The 23,129-nt window shown below is 44.0% G+C and overlaps 1 protein-coding gene and 1 long non-coding RNA gene across 2 annotated transcripts in view; one reads left to right on the top strand and one right to left on the bottom strand.

Annotated features, from left to right (window-relative positions):
- The window catches only part of LOC308463285, a 447,382-nt gene that overhangs the window by 148,701 nt on the left and 275,552 nt on the right, over positions 1-23,129 (top strand). The gene's annotated exons all lie outside the window — the stretch shown is intronic.
- Positions 1-23,129, bottom strand: part of LMF1 (lipase maturation factor 1) — a gene marked incomplete at its 3' end in the record, with an annotated part of 158,479 nt that overhangs the window by 118,155 nt on the left and 17,195 nt on the right. The window contains exon 3 of the mRNA XM_080980098.1: positions 19,427-19,437. Within this exon, the coding sequence (XP_080836224.1) occupies positions 19,427-19,437 (11 nt within the window). The remainder of the gene's footprint in view (positions 1-19,426; positions 19,438-23,129) is intronic.

Below are 23,129 nucleotides of genomic sequence, written 5' to 3'. Positions count from 1 at the left end.
TCCTGAACCCTGCTGAAGTACCGCAAGCACCCATCACCAGACCCAGACTTTTCCACAATGAATCAAGCAGGCCCGAGGTCTGCACATAAAGCTGGGAGATATGGCATCACACCTTGCTAGGAATTTGCAAGCAAACACTGGAGAACGGTCATAGTTCAGAGGCACAGTACACACTTTGCATGCAGAAGGTCTCCAGTGGCACTACTGAGTTAGATAAGCCAATGTTCTGACCCGATATGAGGCAGCTTCAAAACACACACACACATACACACACACTTCTAAGCATTAAAACAAACCTCCCAAAAGTATCATACCTCAATATATTGATCTAAATATCAGCTGGGAGCCAACAGAAGGAAAACAGAGCAGTCAGCCACCAGCAATGAAAATGAACACTCCGCCATCTTGACAGAGCATATTGGCAATAGAAGTCCCACGTACGATTCTGTGACATTTGGGGAGCTTTTATAAAGGGAAACCACAATCACACATAAAATTTTTCCCTGTTAAGGATACCCCTTCTGGGCTCTGCTGTGCCCTCACCCAGCCACTCCCGCCCCACTGCCCAGCGGCCCTCTCTGCATACTGATACTTCTGGGAACGAAAGGGTCGCATTGTTGACCCACCTGCTCCCGTTTTCTTTTGGTTGGGTCTCGTCAAATTTCAGCAGCTGCAAGGGCAGGACAATGAGCGCTACTGTTATCTAGGCGGAGGGAATGGATGCAATTTAAGATGGAATAAAATAAAAAATGGCACGGATTTCAACGGCTGCACTCGCCTCACACGTGTTCAGAATGTACGGTACGTGCGCCTAACTGGGTGCAGAAAAATAAGCCAATTTTCTTTCTTTCTTTTTTAAAGAAAGTATCTTCTTGGAAAATGCTGGAGAATGCCACAAACGCTAATGCTTTTCGGTCAAGATCGCATGCATTAAACTTAATCTGTCACCCTTCACACACTTCGAGAAGTCTTCCAGAAATCAACCATATAAACCAATGTTTAACGACCAACATCTGTTGGCTGGAAAATCTCTCTCTGGCTACACATTCGTGAGGATGCTTCATTAAAGACCATGCAGTTGTTGACCAAGATGAGGTGGGAGACTTGTGTGAAATTGGACAAATCGACTGCCCATCTACTGTCTCCCCTGGTGGGTCATTAGCCCCCAGGGTGTAATTTGGGAAACATTCTGCAGAACGCATGAAAGAATCCGCATTACCAGTACAGAATGCATTGCAAACGGAAAGCTATTCAGTCCACACACACACATTCACACATAGAAATTTAAGACATGCACACTTACTACGGAGTATGCCCCACTGAACATAATGGGACAATACTCCCAAGCAAACTTGTAAAGCATTGCACAGTTTTGGGGGGAAAGCACACACAACACAGATTTATGGGGAAGTGGGTAATGTTCCTTATGTTCTGCAATAAAAAATTACCAGGACAATGTACAATTGTGTGATGTGTTTGATCTATCATAATCTTATAAATATTATTCACATTTCTCTATTGTAAAATAAATAAACAAAGCAAGCAAGCAAGCTGGCAGCAGAAAAATAATTTTACAGACTGGTACAAGTAGCTTCATTAAAGGAATGAAAAATAAAAAACAAATCTTTGGAATGTGAACTAGAAACCACCTGTTATATTCCTAAGGATGAATTGAGGTTTAGTTTTGGCTATATTAAATTTGTACATCGCTTCCCGCTCAGTGTAAGAAACTCCGACATATAAGCTAGTCACCAAATGGCTCTTGAAACCAAGGTTACAGTCACCAAAATAGAATGTCTAGTTGCCATTTGGAGCCAGATGGCTCAAAAGTCATATTTTTCAATACGATTTTTGGTTGCTGAAATTTTACTGATTGTACTGATTGTGCAGATAAAATATCATGGATAGAATTCTAAAGGATGTGTTGCTAATGTGTGGAAACAGGCACGATCCAAGGATTCCCAGACATGCGCGTCCAGATGACGGAAGCGTCATGCACCATCCTGGCACCTGGGCATCTTCACTTGGTTGCAGTAAAGACTGCTTATGAAAAGCCCCCTCCCCACATGATGATATCTATATCAACTGTAGATTTAGTTGCTTAGTATGTCTGTTAAAGATTAGGATGCTCAGAAAAACACACTCCCTTTCAGCGTTCATTAAAACAAGAGTCTTGCTGTTTATGCAGACATATACACCTTTCTGAACATTGTTATTGTTATTTATTTTTAAAGCACTGAATATCTCTTTCTGCCTCCTCTTCTACTTCTTCAATAATCTAGCAGACGTCATGCCGCAATAAATTCATCACACCTTCACGGCGCCACAAAACTCAGACCTCTCTCCCCCCCCCCATATTTTTTTAAGCAAACCCTTGAACAAGTTATAAGCCCGGTTTGCTTTCGAGGTCAAGCCTACGGAAGATAGTACAGAGATCCCAGTCAAGAGAAACCTTTCTCCAACCGTTCCACAAACAGAAAAGGAACGGCAAGAAAAGCTTCCATTAAAAGGGGGGGGGGGGAGGAAACCACCCGTAATTCTGAAGGGAGCCGCAAATCGTAATGGGACGTAGGGTCATTCCGTTTTATGGCGCGACTTCGTTTATGAAAGAAGAAAACTCGAGAATCAAAAGGCCCATCCATCAAGTCCACTTGACAAGGAAATAGCTGAAGAGTTGAAGGTGGTCAGGGGACCATTTCACCGCAACACCTAAAGAGAAATTTCCCAGCGGAGAGAGTGGTTAAGAGTCTCTCAATCTAAGCTCCAAATTCATTGGCGCCACAGCCTTCTAAAGTTACTCTTCTCAGCCCCACCCCACCCCCCAAAAAAACAGTTCCTCCACCTCCTTCCTCTACTCCACATCACCAGATTCATAGAAGAGGGCTTTTTAAAAAGGTCACTCATCAAGTTGTTCAGACCTCAATCAAGCATCACCAAATATATCCTCTCACATGCCCAGAGGCTTAAAAAGCTAACACTTTTGGGTTATGGTGTCAGCTTCAAGCCAGTGTTTCTAGGGTTCCCTCTGGCATGAGGGGATACCCTAGACCTCTCCCCAGAATTTTCAGCTTTTATTTAAGTGCAGGCACAAAAAACAAGTCATTGCAACCTTCCTTTATAGGGGAGTCCCAATTAAGCAATTCATTTTAATATTGCTTATGCTTAGCATTGTACTGGCTTCTGGTCTGTAATCTAGAGAGTCATCACCAATTAGATGGACCAGTGGTCTGACACTGTATAAGACACCTTCCTAACATCCTACTTGTATAAGCCAGCTATTCAGAACCATGAGGACTGGAATCTCACTTTATATTTAGGGGAAGGACTGTAGTTTGTGGTAGAGCACCTGCTTTGCATTCAGAAGGTCCCAGGTTCAATCCTCGTCATCTCCAAGTGAGAGTAGGAAAGCCTCCCTGCAAAAAACCATGGAGAGCTGCTGCCAGTCAGTGTAGACAATACCAAGCTATATGGGCCAATATGGGTCTGATTCTATAGGGCAGCTTCCTAAGTTCTTGTGCTGGGCAATGATCTCAGGGTAGAAGGAGAAATCAGGGTGCTATAAATTTACAGGAGGGAGGGTGACAGAAGAAAGACCCTGTCCAAAGGCAGACTTCTGTAAAGGCTTAACTCACCCCCACCCCTTTTTCAGAAGCATCCAGGAGTTGAAAAACATTATCAACAACTTCAGGGTCTTTTTTTAAAAAAGAAAAAAAAAGTATATGTGGCACAGGGGGAAACAGAAAGAATTTAGCACAAAACTTTTAAAAGCTCCCAATTACTCTCCAGGGTAGTCATTAGAAACTACTTAGGTGACAGGAAGGCGATATCTAAGTTAATGCAGCAATAAATTAGCTCTCTTCTACCCCTCCACCCCCTCCACCCATCCTCCCTTCCCCTCGTCATTTTGGAGCAAAGCTGCAAGTGACAGAGAAATCAGTGGGGAAGATTTTAATTCTTTTTTTTTTTTTAATGCTTAAAAGTTAATGGATGTCCTGTTTCCAGTTCCGTAGGTGGATGTCATTCTGAGAGATCACTGTGTTATCACATTTAATTAGATCCATCTTAAGGCATTTGAAATAATTTTGATATGCACAGTGAAGTGCAGGAGGTTCTCTGAAGCCCCAGTGCAATGGGGCAGTCAGTCAGTGATGGGCTACACATCCCGGAGCCCCTTGGAATAGTGGCCTGTCATTGGTAGTTAGTGGGAGACTTCCCAGAATCCAGGATTCCATGGCCAGGTTCAAATGCAATGCTCCCAGTCCAACAAACTATAGTTTGCTTATGCACATGTGAAGTAAGCTCCTGTGTAAGGTAAAGGGACCCCTGACCATTAGGTCCAGTCGTGACCGACTCTGGGGTTGCAGCACTCATCTCGCTTTATTGGCCGAGGGAGCTGGCGTACAGCTTCTGGGTCATGTGGCCAGCAGGACTAAGCCGCTTCTGGCGAACCAGAGCAGCGCACGGAAATGCCGTTTACCTTCCCGCCGGAGTGGTACCTATTTATCTACTTGCACTTTGACTTGCTTTTGAACTGCTAGGTGGGCAGGAGCAGGGACCAAGCAATGGGAGCTCACCCCGTCGTGGGGATTCGAACTGCCAACCTTCTGATCAGCAAGTCCTAGGCTCCACCCACATCCCACCAAGCTCCTGTGTAGCCTTCCCCAAATACTTCCTGTTTGCTAAAGAAGAGCTTCTTGTGATGCTTATACTGGGAAACTGTGGTCTGACTGCTCCCTACAAAACCCAGATCAAAAGTTTTGGGAAAACCTTTGCGCTCTCAAGGGCCACATTCTATTGAAGGCAATCTGTTGGGGGCCGCATGCTAGCAGTGGGCAGAGCAGACCTTTCTCTCTGCCACTTCCTTCCTTGTCTGTTTCTGATGCCCCCTTCTCACCCTCTTGGTCTGAAGGAGGTCTGGGTCTGGTCAAAGCATGGATAGGTGGCCACCTAGGGATCACACATATGTTGCCCTTGGGTTCCATGAAGGAGAAAAGTTGGGGTGTAAATGTCAGGAAATAAGTACTTAATGTCCACCGGCCACTTGGGAATCTTTTTCTTCCCCCATCCTCACAAGAGCTCTGAGAGGAATGCCAGCATTAATTCTGTAATGATAGTGATGCTTTCTTAGATGGAAGCTAACCAAAGCCTGGGCAACAGAGGTCGACTCGCTCCCCAGCCGTGCACCCCAGGTGCCCTACACACAAATGCAACACAAAACCACACCCGCTTTCAGCACATTCATGCAAAACGTTCCAATTCACATACTTTATTCTGATCCGTAAATAATTCCAGATGTTTTATGGATCGCAGCATCCCACTCTCTTGCCACCAGAATCAAGAGTATATACACAAGCTATCCTCTCTGCCTGGTCTTAGCAATTTCTGCTATATATAAATTATTCCATACGTATTATGTACCTATATAAAGCTACGGAGTGGGGTTTTTTTTTGGTTGGCTCTGCAGAAGAACCACAAAGCCCCTCGGGGGTTGGGGGGAGGGATGCAGGAAGCCAACATTCATTATTAGCAAATCTGAAAGCCATGCAAAGTTCGGGATGAATAATTACACCATGAAAGAGCTCCACTTTCCAATTATCTTGCCCACGCCGATCTCTTTGAAGTTGATTATGTAAGCCAGCACCAGATAATGACGTTTTCTGGTGAATTTCATAACGGGAGGTACGCACAGATTGCATGAAATTGTAACGGGGACAGGATAATGAATACAAGTGATCATTTGTGTAAAGCATCCAAAATGTGTAAGGGGGGGGGAAGAGTTAAGGATGGGTCCTAGACATGATGGCTTTTGTGGCAGAAATTGCAAGATGCATAATCCCAGTTCGGGAAAATACATATGGATGATAAATGTGCAACTGATAACTGTGTAGAACCTGTAGCCCTACAGATGTTGCTGAACTGAGTAAGAACATAAGAAGCGCTTGCTGGATCAGGCCAATGGCCCATCTAGTCCAGCGTCCTATTCTCACAGTGGCCAACCAGATGCCTGTGGGAAACTGACAAGCAGGACCGGAGCACAAGAGCACTCACCCATCCTGTGGCTTCTATTCAGAAGCATTTATTGCCTACGAACATAGAGGAAGAGCATAGTCACTGCGGCTAGCAGCCATTGATACCCTTATCCTCCATGAATTTGTCCAATCCTCTTTTAAAACCATGCAAGTTGGTGGCCTCCCATAGCAGCAAGTCCTATAATTTAACTATGTGCTACATGACAAATGATTTTCTTTTTGTCTTTCCTGAATCTTCCAACATTCAGCTTCATTCGATGTCTGCGGGTTCTGGTGTTATGAGAGAGAGGGGAAACATTTCTCCTTGCCACACATAATTTTATATACTCCTGTAAAATTATACAGTTTTCTCTAAACTAAAGTAAAAACAGTCCCCAAAGCTGCAGCATTTCTTCATAGGCCATCTAGTCATGCTGGCTGGGGCTGATGGGAGTTGTAGTTCATAGAATCACAGAATCATGGAATTGTAGAGTTGAAAGGGATCCTGAGAATCATCTGGTCCAACTTCTGCAATGCAGGAATCACAACGAAATAATCCCTGACAGATATCCACCCCACTTCTTTTTTAAAACTTCCAGTGAAGGCAGGTCCACCACCTTCCGATTCCATGGTCAGACTGCTCTTACTATCAGAATGTTCTCCCTAACGTTTAGGCTCAAGCTCCTTTCTTGTCATTTCAATCCACTGGTTTGGATCTTACCCTTTGGAGCAGCAGAAAATAAGCTTGCTCCATCTTCCATGTGACAGCTCTTTAGATATCTGAAGATATCTAGCCACCAAACTTGTTCTATGTCATTTCCATGGCACCAGAATGGATCTACTCAGGGGGAAACTGCCATTGGCTGAGTCTGAGTGACAAAAGAGAATGTAAATTAAAATAACCAAAGCAGAGACTTCCAACTTTGCATGAGTAGTTAATCTTCTGTGAAAGGGGGGACTTGTACTTCCCCATGAGAAGAGTATCTGGTGGAACTTTGCTAAACACGGAAAGGCTCTGCATACGTAGGAAGCTGCCTTCTACCAAGTCAGATCATTGGTCCAACAAGCTCAGTACTTGTCTACACTGACTGGCAACAGCTCTCCAGGATTTCAGACTGGGGACAGACCTCACCATCCCTGGAGATGCCAAGGATTGAACCAGAAGCACTGTGCATGGGAAACAAATGCTCTACCACAGAGCTACAGTCCTTCCCCAGGCTGAGCATGTTGCTACATGAGGGGTAAAGTGACACTGTGGTCTAAACCACTGAACCTCTTGGGGTTGCCGATCGGAAGGCTGGCAGTTCAAATCCATGTGACGAAGTGAGCTCCTGCTGCTCTGGCCCAGCTCCTGCCAACCTAGCAGCTCGAAAGCATGCCAGTGCAAGTAGATCAATAGGTACTGCTGCAGCGGGAAGGTAAATGGCGTTTCCATGTGCTCTGGCACTTGTCATGGTCCTCCATGCACCAATAGCGGTTTAGTCATGCTGGCCACGTGACCCGCAAAACTGTCTGTGGACAAACGCTGGCTCCCTCAGCCTGAAAAGTGAGATGAGTGCCACACCCCATAGTCCCCTTTCACTGGACTTAACTGTCCAGACGTCCTTTACCTTGTTACATTTTTACATGAGGGGTTGGCTGCTTTGGTCAAAGAACATTCCTTTCTCCAAAATCGGGGGGGGGGGGAATAAAAAAATAGAGCAACTCTGCCTGCTCTGCTCCCTGCTCCTTGCCAAGGAACAAAAAGGTGAGCTTCTGCTTACAGTTATAAGGGGTGTAAATCTGAGCCTATCTCCCTGATTCCCAAGAGCTGCAAAGAGATTTTAAAATCAGCCATGAACTGTTATTCTGCTTGCTTCAGCGTGTGCTTTTTTCCCTTTTGCTGCTTGGAAAAAAAAGATCCCAGCCATGATCAAAATGACTCATAGGACCTCAACGCCCACATGTTTTAACCTCAGGGAATAAAGAGAACAGAAGGCCGGAAGACCAAGGGAAAAAATTGAGGGTGGTGATGATGGAGGGGGGGAAGAACGATGATCAAACAGCTTGCAAAACCCATCCTAACAAAAGGAGAAGTGCTGTGACTCAAAGGTAGAGGCTTTGCATTCAGAAGGTCCCTGGTTCAATACCCAGCACCTCCAGTTAGGACTAGGAAAATATGCCTGAAATGCTGATAAGCCACTGCCAGTCATTGTAGACCAGGGGTCCTCAAACTAAGGCCTGCAGGCCGGATCTGGCCCGCCAGCCTTATAAATCCAGCCCGCCAGCCAAAACACCACGCCAGGTTTACCTCAGCGCACGGGCAATGACTGAGCAGGTGGCGAGGCGTCTGATTGGCTACAGGAAGCTTCTGCAGCCAACTGGAAGCCTCGCCACTCACTCAGTCAGTCCCCGCGCAGCAATTTAAACCCGGCATGGCGAGGTGTTTCCATGGAAAAGAACGCAGGTGCGCTTGCTTAGCTCCTTCAGCCCGTTGCCCTTCACGCACGCTAGCGCCCGCCGCAGCGGTGATGTCAGGATGCAGAAGTGGGCGATGCCATTTGGAATTTTGGCACGAGCACGCAAACCGGGCATTGAGGGGATTCGCGTGCACGCGCTGGGCAGAACACACACCTGAGGGAAGGAAGCAAAGAAAAAAGGGAGGCTGCTGTATCCGGGAACTCTTGGACGGGTGGAACAAAGCAATTCGCTCACACGCAGGTAAACACAAGCTCTTGCTCTCTGGGAATCCAAGGAAATTTGAAATAAAGAGAGAAAGAGTGGAGAGTGGTAATGCGCCGGCGCTTTTGTGTTTCCTCACTGGCAGCAGTGGAGTGGGGAGGGTGTGGTGTTGATATCGCCAACTTTGGGCAGGGGAAAAGGCCGCCCTCCCTCCCCTCTACCTGAGGTGAATTTCATTCTTCGTTTGAAATATTGTATTGTTTTTCCTGTTTTTTGTGTACAGTGGTACCTTGGGTTACATATGCTTCAGGTTACATCCGCTTCAGGTTACAGACTCTGCTAACCCAGAAATTGTGCTTCAGGTTAAGAACTTTGCTTCAGGATGAGAACAGAAATCATGCTCCGGCGGCGCGGCGGCAGCTGGAGGCCCCATTAGCTAAAGTGGTGCTTCAGGTTAAGAACAGTTTCAGGTTAAGAACGGACCTCTGGAATGAATTAAATACTTAACCCGAGGTGCCACTGTACTACAAATAAAATATGTACTGTGTGCATAGGAATTCGTTCATATGTTTTTCAAAATATAGTCCAGCCCCCAACAGTGTCTGAGGGACAGTGAACCGGGCCCCTGTTTTAAAAGTTTGAGGACTCCTGGTGTAGACCAGTACTGAGCCAGATAGAGCAATGCTTTGACTCGGTATAAGGCAGCTTTCCATGTATCTTATCCCTCCACAGGCCTGGAGAAAAGAAGTTGTCCCTTCACCTGCCAACAAAAACCTAACCTCCCTTCACCATGGACCTTGCTAGGCACAGGAACTACTAACAGGGCTTCCCAGCAGCAGTCAAGGAACACGCAAGTGAATACATGGGGAGATGTCCTTTCAGCTTTCCTATGCGGAAAGGTTAAAATATTGGGGGCTTTTCAGTTTAAAGAAAAGGCGAGGAACAGAAGGCACAAGACAGTGTATAAAATGATGTATGGTGTGGAGAAAGCTGACAGTGAAGCCTTTGCCTTTCTCTTGCAACACTAGAAGCCAACTGGGCCATCCAACGAAGCCAAATGCTGGAAGATTCAAGACAGGCAAAAGGCAGTAGTGATGGCCACCATCTTTGATGGTTTTAAAAGGCTTTCATAGAAATTCATGAAGGAAAAGGCTACCAATGGCTACTAACCATGATGGCTATGTATATCCTCCACTGTCAGGCATTATGCCTCAAAATGCCTGTTGCTGGGAATCATAAGGCAGTTGTGCTGGTGGGAGTCCCACAGGGATATCCGAATGGCCGCTGTGACTAGATGGGCCACTGGCCTGATCCAGCAGGGCTCTTCATATGTTCCTATATTTGGGGCCTAAAGTCACATAGGGCTTTAAATTTCATCACAGCTGCCTTAGATTGGGTCCATAAACCAATACTTGATTCACTTGAGGCCTGAGAAGGTGGAGGAGGAGGAAGAGTTTGAGAAATCACCCTTGTTTTCGGAAACAGAAAATGAGAGGCAGTGTTATACGTAGCCCGTATAAACATTTCTTCTCAAAATCTCATTTCACAGTGGACGGAATGAGGAGGCCTGACCTTCACACCCACTTGAATGACCCTGGAGTTCATTCAGCTTTTGTCACAGTACATGTTAGTACTTGGTCACCATGGCAACCCAACTTCCTCCTCACAGATGGCTTCCATTGCTTAAAACCATACAGGTGTCACCGGTCCGTCCGGAGGAAAACAACCCAAATAATGACCTTGAATGGCTTTACTGGTTTTAAATAAATATGGAAGTGCTTCCTTCAGCGGAAATTGGACCTAGCAACAGAGGCTCTCGAGCATCAATATTACTCCAAATATTTAACATATGGAAGAGTGAATGAAACAATAAATTAAAATTCCTAGTCTTTAAAATAATAATAATAAATGAGATATATGCACACTCTTCTGAGCAAATACCAAGGTGAAAAAATACAAAAGTACTGTAATAATACATAATGAAAAATTCAATAAATATTATAATAAAAAGAGATATATGCATACTCCTTGCTATGTCTTTTAATAGAGTTTGCCAAAGTTGCTATTATTATTATTATTATTACTTTTCCCAAACTGACACACAAATTAGAACACAGATTAAATACAAAAAGGGGGAAACATATTGTGTACAAGGTAACTATAAAAAGGTAATTAATATAATTAAAACAATATTAACAACTCTATTATGATGATGAAAAACCTAGAGGTAGCTTGAAGATTTACAGCATGAAGTGAGTGAGTGAGAGTGTGTGTGTGTGTGTGTGTGTGTGTGTGTGTGTGTGTTGTCTAAGTAATGTCAAGAACGTAAGATTTGCTGCTGAAAATCAGATGAAGGGTCTAATTTGACATTCTATTTGCAATGAATAGCCCAGACTGGGAGCTGACAGACATGGCAGAAAGGGCAAAAACTCTACATTGCCCACTATGATACCACTTTAAATGGTCTTGGCTTTTCCCCAAATAATGCTGGGAACTATAGTTTGCTGAGGATGCCAATAGTTACTAAGAGACCCCTATTCCCCTCACAGAGCTATAATTCCGAGGGTGGTTTATCAAATCAATCCCTCTTCCCAGAGGACTAAAAATTTTAAAATGCCGGGACAAATGGGAAGTGTGTGGTGGTGGCACCAGCCATTTGGCCTTTGGGAGGGAATTATAAATTCAAAACAAGGGTGCTGTCCACGGTAGAAAAATAACGCATCTCTACTGAAGAGGCTACACGGAAGGGAAGGGAAGGGAAGGGAAGGGAAGGGAAGGGAAGGGAAGGGAAGGGAAGGGAAGGGAAGGGGCCCAGTGGCAGAGCATCTGCTTTGCAATGAGAAGGTCCCATGTTCAATCCCTGGCAACCCAAGAGAGCCAATGCTGGCGCAGATATAATACTGAGCTAGATGGATCAATGGCCTAACTGAGCTAGCTGGATCAACACTCTGACTCAGTACAATGCAGCTTCCTGCGTTCTGTACGTTACAGCTTACGTCACACTGAATGGGAATGGCCTGTGTTTCAGGTAGACACCTTTCCCATTATTTCTTCCCTGATCTGCCAGGGATACTTTTGACACGTAACGCCTGTACTCTACCAATGAGCTATGGCCCACCTCAGAGCTGCCAAAACAACAGCCATACATGCATCGTTTGGTTCAAGAGTGCTGGAGTTCAGCACAGGTAACAAGAATCTGCACCGACTGTTTTTGAGAAGGCTCTGCTGTCTTGTGAGAGATAATATTTGAGCTTCATCTTGCTAGATAGGCACCACATGCTCAGGTAAAAAAAAAGGGGGGGTATATACTGAGAGCAAAACCTACCATTAAAACTATTATTGCAAAGTAGCAGGTGTGATTGCAGCAATTATGCGAACGATTTCAAGGGGCAAAGCACAGCACTGCAAAAAGCAGATGCAAATGGAGGTAGCTGAAAGGGGAAAGCAGCAATGACTTTTGAGATCTTTTTCTCCTGAGTGCAATTTGCTCCCCTGTCAGGCAGCCACGGGACAAGTGACCAACCTCATGGTTACAAATTTGCCTATTTGAGGATCTGACCATCCTTTGCATTCAACGGACAGCCTGTGGCTGTAAGCAGCAGTCTGTCTGCAGACTAATTAGGAACACTTTGGATATAATTTTGAGGTTTTGATTTAAAAGATTTTCCCCCCTTTGTAAAACATAACCATTTCATATCTGGGACATTATAAGCAGCGATAAGTGGGTTCCAATGCCTTCCAGACAGATCTGCCTCAACATTTCGTCATTATTTGTTTCCGGACAAGTTATCAGTTCCGGCTAATCACACACATGGTTTTTGATGGGGGCGGGGAGCAAGGAAACAGATCCAAAATCTGTTTGCTTTCCCTTCCCACTAAACACTGTTTGCTTTGAATTCTGGTCTCCTTGAGCTCCAAGGAGATTGGCAGGGCAGTTTGTGTTTGTTTGTGCTGAGAGTTTTTCAAATCTGAGTTAGTGGCACAAGGGTCCTGCGTAACGTAAATTAAACTCATTCCTGCCATTTCCAAACTTTGTAATTATGTATAGTTACTTAGCTGCGGATACGTGCAGATTGCAGCTAGCAAGAACTTGAAGGCCCTCTGTCGCCTGGGAGAGTTAATTGGTTTAATTATTTTTCCCTGTCCTTTCCCACAATCCCCTGTGACTACAAGTTCAGAAAAACGCTTTTCCTGCTCAGCTGCTCAATAATAGGCACGTTGCACTTTTGAAGAATGGTGCATAATGCAAGGGTGGGGAATCATCAGGTGTGGCTAAGCTACAACTTCCATCAGTCCTAACCATGCTGGCTGGGGCTGGTAGGAACTGCAGTCCAAAAAAGATCTGGAGGACTGCAAGTTATTTATACACCACTTTTTCTTCCGAGGACCTCAAGGTGATGTTAATGGTTCTCATCCTTCCCATTTAATCCCCACAACAATCCTGTGAGGTAGGTAACCCTAAGAGGGAGAGACTGGCCCAAGGTCACCCAGGGTGCTTCGTGGCTGAGTGGGGATTTGAACCCTGGTCTCCTAGGTCTTACTCCAACTCCCTAACCACTATGCCACGCTGCCTCCATTAGTGATGATGCTTACGATAATTTTATACCAACGTCTCTACTATTATTTATTTCCATTATTACAATCTTCATCATAATGCTTGAACTGTACTCAGAAGGTGATAGCAAGTTGCACTGTGGGCTTAATGAAAGGTGGTCTAAAAATAAATAATTAAATATTGTTATACGATAATATTTTACCCAATTTACTAAAAACCATGTGTCTGGTTTACACAACACTGAACCAAAGAAAGCAGGTAAGTGCCCTGATGCTGACATGGCTTTTGGGGGGCAATTTAACAGCCCAAGATACATTCGAATTTGGCCTGGGAGAGGAAAATGCACCCACCTCAATTGCCTATGTACATTTTTTAAATTCCTGTTTAGGTATTATTGGGGGGGGTGGAATGTCCCATGTGGTTTTCCCCCAAACAAAAGCTGATCCAGGAATCAGATTTAAATGTTCTTCTCCTGACACAACACAGATGCCTTCATTGGGGATATTCTATGACCCCAAGATACATTAGGAGGCAGTTTAGGGTAAATAAATAAAAAATGTGTCCCAAAATTGCCTGTGTCAGTTTCTTAAGTTTCTGCCTGTAAGGCTTAAAACATGCTTTTGATCTGTGGCTAACTGTTAACTTGACTGCTGATGAGGGGAGGGATAAGGCTTTTGCCCCTGTTCTTTGTTTGATAATTTTGTGTTTTAACAGTTGTTTTTACATTTTGCTTTTATACTTATAAGCCACTTAGAGCACATTATTTGTGGAAGGGGAAAGTGAGACATAAGATCCGGGGTAGGGAATAGCAGCTTCTGCCTGATTTGGAGGCAGAGGTTTAAAAACATGCCAGCCAATTTTTATTTTTATTTTGGGAAGGGTGTTCATATGCAAGTTTGCATTAACGCACAGCAACAAGACAGACCAAGATAATGAGGAACAGCCTCTTATTGCCCCTTATAATTAAATTAAAACCCAAAATGTCATTGTGAACTAAGGTTAGGGAGAGCAAAGGAAACAAAGCTATAAATTAAGCCAGAGGGTATGAATCTCATACCAAAAAAAAAATGGCAGCGTTTCGGGTTAAGGCTGAATCTGGAAACAGTTTAGCGGAAAACCTGGCATAGCTGTAGGCCAGGAGAGAAAGAGAGTTAAGAGTCGCTCCGGGCTAATTGCTTCCTTCATGCGGGCTACTCTAGCACACTAATAGGTTTTAATAAAAACTTTCAATTGGGCCAGTAAACCCCTCATTAAGCTGTTTTTAAAGCATGAATTTAAGAGCAGGGAGGGCAAGAGGTCGTGAGGAGCATTTAATTCACAACGGCTGGGGCAAGGTGCTCGCACAATTGGAAACAAGCACTGCAGCGTCCAGGGCCATATAAACATCCGACTCTGTCGCTAAAGGCCAGCTAAGTGACAGCTTGAAAAATAGATTTAATAAGGCAGAAGGGGAAACGGGTTTTTTACCCCAGTCGTACGCGGACAACAGGAATAATCAACAGCCCAATTGTCCCGTTTCTACAAATAAAAAAAAGTTATCGACACACAAACACAAAACCCTTTCCAGGCTAAGAAACAAACAGGACCCCAAATCAAGAGAGAGCAGAAGCAACTCCAAGAAACGTTTTTAAGATTCTCATTACTTTAAATGAATAACAATAACAATAATATTTATGAAACGCCTCATGTCTCAAGGCCAGACCATAAAAACAGCTAAGATAGTTTTAAAAGCAGTACCAAAAGCAACTGATGATAGGTTTAAAAGCAATACAAAACGAACTGCTAAGAGACCTTTTAATCCAGCTGGAAAAGATTGTTGAATCAAAAATGTCTTCCTTCCACCCCCAGGGAAATCAGAGATAGTGGGCGCCTTGCTTCTTCCTGTTTGTGTCTCCCCTCACTCCATCTAGATTTTATATTATATTTTCTTCAGGGCTGAACAAGCGTGGGGGGGGGGGGGAGAGAGAGAGAGAGAGAGCTTATTATAGAGATTGCTAACACTTTGCCCTCCAGGTGTTTTAGGTAGGGGCTGAGGCTGATGGGAGTTGTAGTCCAAAATATCTGGAAGGTAGCAGGTTGGTGAAGGATTTTTTTTCCCCTGTAAACTGCCAAGTGCATTGTTGCCACTGCATAAAATTTATTGTGGGGTCAAACTACCAACAGCACAGAACTTGTTGTGGGTTTTGCCCTGGTTGCCAATCTGTTACTGGCCCTGTACATCTTAGGGTCAGGTTGCTTAAGAGAACGCCTTCTTTCTTATATACCCAGTAAGTCACTGCTTTCTGCTGGAGCTTTTCCTTCAAGTCCCCAAAATTTCAGAAACCGGCTCCACAATAACTCTGAGCAGGGCCTTAAGTGTAGCTGCCCCTGTTTATTGGAAACAACACCCCTATTAAGATACTACAATAACAACAACAACAACAACAACAACAACAATAATAATAATATGTACCGGTACTTCCCAGAAGCAACTGAAGACATTTCTATTTCAACAAACTTTCAAAGCTAGAAAAAAAGGTCTCTGCCTCAGTTCCCTTTTTCATTGCATTTAACCCTATCCTCAGTTGTTCTTTGTACTGTTTTTTAAAACTATATTAGTGGTTCTTAATGGTAAGTCTGTACATCACATTGAGACAGGCTTTTCCAGCTGGATAAATGGATATTTACCACAAGTGTCCATTTGATAGGATTTTAGTCTTGTTTTAAATGTATTTTGTGCTTTTAGCTGTTCTTAATTATCTTATGTGTCAATCGCCTTGAGATAGTGGTTTAGAAGGCGATTAATAAATTAATTGTAATAAGTAAAAGGCAATGTGTAACTTTATTATTATTAATAGTCGCCATAGTAACAGGAGCAAACTAGTCCTTACTTTGGGTTGCATTTCAACGTTGGAAAAAGGGTCCGCCATCTGTAGCTGAGGGCCAAATTAAAGGACATTTCCCGGGGGGTGGATTCACCCCAAGCCCAGCAACAGATCTCTAGGTGGTGAGAACATTCTCATGACCCAGCTGGCCAGGAAATGGCTGAACACTGCGAACAGCTGTGGTAGAAGTGTCCCAGGCCTTTGAAACAGGTGCTTCTTGTTAAGCTCCACCTCTGGGACCAGGGAAGGTCTCTCTCCCTCCCTCTCTCCCCAAGGAATAGGGGGATCAAGGAGGAAGCCAGGCCATGGGAGACCGTCAAGGGCAGCAGAGCATGACAAACACGGTTAGGGCTCAGCTTTGTGGCAGTGACATCGCTGCAGAGAAATTCCAACCCCGAGGGCAACGGAGGCCATTGCACCCAGGGGGCACTCCCGACAGCATTAAACCTTGCCACACCTGGTCCAGAGACACCACCCTGGTTGTCGTCTTAGCAAAACAGCTCAAGAACAAGGCCAAGAACGTCGTCGGTTATTCAGAGGTGGATCTCTGCTAAAGTAAAGGGTTTGTATGCAGAAATAAAAAATGAAAAATAATTAAAGCAGCCCTGCCGGATCAGAATAAAAGATCCCTCTAGCCCAGCGGCCAACCTGATACCCACAGGAAGCCCATTAGCAGGGCAAGAATGCAAAAGAAACTCTCTTGCTACACTCCCTACAGAGGCAGTCTGCCGCAGAACACAGACACCCCATTCGGGGGTAGACTGCTGCTGAATGCAAGTGTTCCATATAGGCCTCATGACAAGGTGAATTTAAGGCATTGCACTTGAGAAATAACTTCTGCCTGTGCAACAGAACTTCACCTTCCCTGCTCCTACTGCGCCCCCAGCCCAACAAAATCTGATCTGAGGTTTCCCCAACCCTCTGGAGCAAATTGGGGGAGGCAGGGAGAGAAGAGAAGTTCCATTGCACAAGTAGTGGTTTCATTCACTATAGCCCACTATTAATAAAGATGATTTTTGTTTGAAATACGAGCCAATCTCAAAATATGCTTTAAAAAAAATAAAAAAGCAAGCAAGCACCATGCTTCCTGCAAGGGAACAGGAAGCACCCAGCGGGTACAAAGGATCCCAGCAGGAACTGTTAAGACTGTCCTTTGAAGTAAACACTACCCAGCACTAAAGTGGGATTCCCCCCACCAAAAAAAAAAAAAGCTCAGCAATATTTAAATGCCTTTTGACAACAACAGACAGACGACAAAATGTCACTGTTCCACAGTTCTATTATAACAAAAATATATTGTGGGTTTCCTGCATTCCTCGCCAAAAAAATAAAGAACCGCGGGGGGAGGCTTGAGGCATTTTTATTTCATTAATCCCAACTCAGAAGCATCTCATCCAAAAACAGAAGGAATGGAGCAGGAGCCTGCTGTGTACAAAGGCTTTGATTAACCAGGACTCAAAGACTTGACCCAGTTGAGGAAGAAGCTGTATCTCCTCATGTTTTTACATAAGCCAGAAATCGGGAGTGGTAGGTGAGCAGAGATGGATGGTGGTGGCAATCTCCTACAACATCCCCCAAAAAAGTTACTAGGAGGCACCGGGCACACCTGGCATGCCACTGGGATGAAGCTGAAACCAAAAGCTCATCAAAGAAGCATCCACCACAAAGGTTACTATATGATATTTAAAGTCCTGTGGCTTTGGGACTCAAATGCCTTCTTACAAATTCACCTACCAGTGCAAGTTCTGACCAATTCATATGGCTCCTCTGGAAACCAAGCAAAACCTGGGCTGTGTGATAGGCATCAAGGTTCGGCCCACCATATGGTGATGCATGAGAGGGTCTTCTGTGTTGTGGAGTCCCAGCTCCAGAATCCCCTTCCCCTGAAAGCCTGGATGGCAGAGGCCCTGATGGGCCTCCACAAGCAGGTAAAACCAGTTTCATTCTCCTGGGTTTTTGGTAATAACTTAGTAGCCATCACCAATTGTTTGGCTTCATGCTGTTGCTCTATTACTGTTCATTAATTGGACTGTCTTAATAGTTGTCTTTATTTTTGCTCCCTGTATTTTTGTGCATTGACGGAAACCGCCCTGAGATCAGGTCGACACAAATCTACAGTCTACAAATGTAGTCTATGCAGTCTACAAATGTAGATAACAATGAATGGATGCCCTGGAAAGAATGAGTGAAAAAATTGTGGTAATCCTACACTAAACTCCTGGAGTGGGGAAGCACACCATGCTTCTTATAGATAGGTGTGAAACTGGCATAACCTATAAGAAGTGTAAAATTCAAGCGATAAGAACAGAATAAGACTTTGCTCGGGTTCACCACAAAGCCAGCTTGGATCGAATGCAGCCCCAATTCTGAGCCAAGGCAACAGGCAGCATCTCCAGTGAACCTTCCAAGGTGGGACACTTTCCTAGCCAGTTCTAGCTCCTGCTAGAGAAGAAGAAAAGACAACGAACCTTTGAACCTGCTCTGGAATGCATCCGTAAGCCATGAACTGCTTGAGGTGGAACCCCACCCACATCCCCAGGCGCCTTTAAGAAAGGGGTCGCCAAAGTGGCACTCAAGGGTCTCACGGGCCCACAGAGGCCTTCCCTGACCCCCACAGGGCTCCCACCCCTTTGCTGAAATTAAGCTTAAAAGAAGCAATTTATTATAGCTCAATGTGGAGCAGTGGTTAGACGCAGGGGTCAGCAAACTTTTTCAGCTGGGGGCAGGTCCACTGTCTCTCAGACCTTGGGGGGGCGGACTATATTTTTTTGGGGGGAATGAATTAATTCCTATGCCCCACAAATAACCCAGAGATGCATTTTAAATAAAAGCACACATTCTACTCATGTAAAAACATGCCGATTCCCGGACCGTCCGCAGGCTGGATTTAGAAGGCATTTGGGCCAGATCCAGCACCCAGGCCTTAGTTTGCCTACCCATGGGTTAGAGCGTTAGGCTAAGACCATGGAGAACACTCAACTATGAAGCTCACTGGGTGACCTTGAGCCAGTCACTGCCTCTCAGCCTAAACTACCTCACAGGGTTGTTGTGGGGATTAAATGAGGAGGGGGGAAACTTTGAACTCCTGGGAGGAAAAGGTGGGATATAAATGCAATAAATAAATAACAACAACAGAGTAGGGTGAGGGGATGAGCCTGCCCAGAACAGTTTATCTGGTTTGCAAATGTGTCCATAAGTCCTAAAAGGTTATAACTATTTCCCTTTAAAAAAAAAAAGTGGGGGAGGAAAAATAGCAATAGAGAAATTTTAAGTATTACATACCCCGAAAGTGCACGAAAATACAACTACTGAGGATTTTCTGAGTTATGTTCACTTACCAAAGGAATACCTGCAAAAGAAACGGGAGGGGAAATGTTACAATGCAAGGTAAGAAAAAAAACAATGATGATAGGATCTGTTTGGTTGTTAATTGCGTTGCTCTAGAATACAGATTTTTCCTACTATTTATTGTCTTTAATCTTTATGATGTTTTAAGATATGTTGCAAACTGCTTAGCTTAGCTATTCTGGTAAATAAGTATGTAAGTAGTATATAAATTGTCTAAACAAATTAACAAAATATTCACAGGCCACTTTCAACATTTTTAAGTGGCAAGCTAAGAAGCGATTCCATATCATAGACATTTTGTTTGTCTTTCAAAAACACAAACACACACACTCCATTTGTTAATGCTTTAATGTTCTTCTAAGGCCTCTACAGCATTTTCAATGATTTGTTAATACTGCAAAGCTATCTGAAGGCTTTGAGCAGAAAGATGAAATACACTTTCTTTTAAAAGATCAATAAACAAACGAAAACAAGGCACTCAACAGGGGGCAAACAGCAAACCAGCTCCCCACCCCCCACCCCCAGGAAGCCCTTTGGCACATGCCTGTGGAGAAGGGGCCATAGCTCAGTGGTAGAGCATCTGCTTTGCATATAGAAGGTCCCAGGTTCAAATCTCGGCACCTCCAGGTGGGGATGGGAGAGACTCGCAGCCTGAAAACCTGGTGAGTCAGTGCCACTCAGTGCAAGCAATGTTGAGTTAGATCAGTGGTTCTCAAAGGGTGTGGAAGGAGAGGATGGCAAGTGTGGCAGGAAGATTCAAGAACAATGATCATATTATAAAGTAGTTGTGTTCTATGTTATAAATCAAGCACTGTTAGGAGTTGTTTCTTTACATCTTCCAATGTATTTCTTATCAATAAAAAGTTTGGCATGGCCTGAGCAAATCTTCATTCTGAAAGTGTGACCCAGAGAGAAAAAAAGTTTGGGAACCCTGAGTTAGATGGGACAATTCTCTCATAGCTGCCTATGTGCTAGTACCTTCCACGTAACAAATTGTTTGATTTTTGAAAGGGAGGACCGTAGCTCACCGGTAGAACACATGATTTACAGGTCCCAGGTTGTTATTATTTAAACCATGCTCATACTGCTTAGCCACAATAGTCTCTTAAGTGGTTTTCAAAAATGTAATACGAAAGATAAACACAAGTTAAAACTGTGGAATCAAACATCCATTAAAATGCCTGCTGAAACAGGAAAAGTCTACAATAGGCACCAGGTGGAGGGGTTCTGTCTGACCTCAAATGGAAGGGAGTTTCATAAAACTGGGCCCACAATACAGAACACAGCACAACCCCTAGAGATCATGCATCTGAGCCATGAGGGGCTACTAACAGTGACCCCCGCAAAGATGATGATCAGGCAGGGATAAAAGGGATTAGGCACTTCTTGAGGTAGCCTGGACCCAAATTGTTTAAGGGCTTTGTATATGAATATGCAAGCCTTGAACCTGGCCCAGTAGCTTAAGGGCAGCCAGTACAGAATTTTGAGCAGTGAAGTTATGTGATGGCAATCGTCTGTCCCAATCAACAGTCGAGCAACAGCTTTTTGCGCAAACTAGAGCCTCCAGACCAGGCCCAAGTTCAATCTTCAGCCTCTCCCAAGACCGCTGTCTAAAACCTACAGAGCCACTGCCAGTCATGTTTCTGAGCTCTTGACTATCTTGCAATTTCAAATCCCACTTACCATGATGTCAACATCAGCCCTCCCCTTAATCTCATACACGATCCCCTTCTCCCAAAACATAGTGCCCATCCACCCAAAATCAGTCCCTGCGACACTCTGCCATTCAAGAACTCAAGGCAGTGCCACTGGAGACTTCCCACAAAAAGAGATAAACAAGGAAAACAATACATTAAATAAAAACCGGAGCGGTGTGCTTTAAAACCCCATGGAGAGCTGCTGGAAGCAGTTCCATTTAATCAGAAGTGAAGCTGTACCAAGGCACCGTCCAAGTTCACCATCAATTTCTGACACACTATTAAGTTGAAAGCCCCTTCGGAGGGTTAAGTAACATCTTGGGCAGCTGGTTTGAGTTGCTGCTAAGCTGTTGGCGTTCCACAGTGGTCATGGTGGTGGGGAGAGGGGGAAGGAAATGCGTTTACAAGGGTAGTAAACGAAAGCACTTGTCTGGTTTCTGGATCTACTTTATTGTGGTCCCCAATCTTTTAAAGAACTGCCCTATAATTACAAATATCCACGTTCAAAAACAAGGGGAACATTTGCACTAAAATAAAAGTTTTCCCTGCCTCCTTTTTTTAAAAAAACAACAACAACAACTTGTGTTTGCTGTGTCCCAAAATAACAACCCATTTATACTAAAGAACAAGCATTCCTACCAAATTCCTTTGCTGGTTATCTTGGTTTGTTCTGGGGTCATTGTGTGTCTCTAGGGAACTGTGAGTTCCAACCACTGGACTGGACTTCCCCAACCGGATGCCCTCCAGATATTTTGGACTGCTGGCCAGGGGGGTAGTTCAAAACAGCCAGGTTATCTGGGACTAATGGGAGATGAGAGTCCAAAATGGCCGTGCTGATGGGAATTGCAGTACAAAACATCTGGGAACATCTATTGGAGAAGGCTGCATTGGAGGTAACAACCTTGCAGCTATTTCACACAGTTGCTCAAGACAGTTAGAAATCCCTTCTTCTCTTTCAACAACTTTTTCAACTTGTTTCAGCCCTTGAATTAACAGCATTGCAACCTATGTTCAAGGTCCCCAAAGAGTAGTAGTAGTAATAACTATTGTTATTATTGTTATTATTGTTATTATTGTTATTAACCCCACCCTTCCTCCCCACGGGGCCAAGGGAGGCAAACAGATCCACAATTTAAAAATAAAAACAAAGAGAAAAAAACAAAACAGATGAAACATTCTAAAACAATTATAATGAAACACATCTAAAATCAGTTACAGTTAAAAACATCGTTCTATCCAGTGATCTCAGACTTGCCAGGAACAGTATTCATCTGCCTGGGTAAATAGGAATGCTTTCAAATTTCCTTTATTTCCACTTTAGTCACTTCTCTTTTCCGTTTTTACTGTAAAATTTCTATTGAGGTTTATCCTTCTGTGTAAATCTCTTGCAGGGGTTCACCCGCAAACAGATACATACCGGTACTTAAAATGAAACTTTAAAAATAGGCCTAGCTGGATCAGGCCAAGGGACAGTAACTCAGTACATAACACTCATCCACCATCCTAAAGTCAAAAACCAGACACCTCCAGGAAGCCCATACCGAGAGACTTAATAAGTAATGACAACAAAACTGAAGAGATACTGAGAGGAAAGACTTCCAGGGACATTGCAGAGAAAGCCGACACTCCTTGCTGACAGCCCCAGTATTGTTACAATGGAGGCACCCTGGTGACAATGTGGGAAACTTTCCCCTAGGAAGGACCCGCCTCTCAGCTGACAGACAGAGAGCTTATTGCATGAAGGCAGCCTTGTGCTGTATTATATCATCAATTATTATTAATATTACTATTATTCAGTCAGATCTGAGTAGTCACATTATTGCAACTTCATTGTTTTGAAGAAGCAGAAATTCAATGGACCAAAATAGCGCCATTGCCACAAGTGGCCTGAGCTGCTATTGCTATTATTTAGTACGTATTATAATTATTATCATCATTGTCACCACCATGGCTTTTTGTATGTGTGACAGTATTCACCAGTACAGAGTGCCAACAC

The sequence above is a fragment of the Podarcis pityusensis genome (genome assembly GCF_964106645.2).
Source record: "Podarcis pityusensis genome assembly, chromosome: 14".
Classification (NCBI taxonomy): Eukaryota; Metazoa; Chordata; class Lepidosauria; order Squamata; family Lacertidae; genus Podarcis; species Podarcis pityusensis.
Note: the sequence above shows the minus strand (reverse complement) of the source record. Positions and strands in the feature narration are given on the sequence as shown.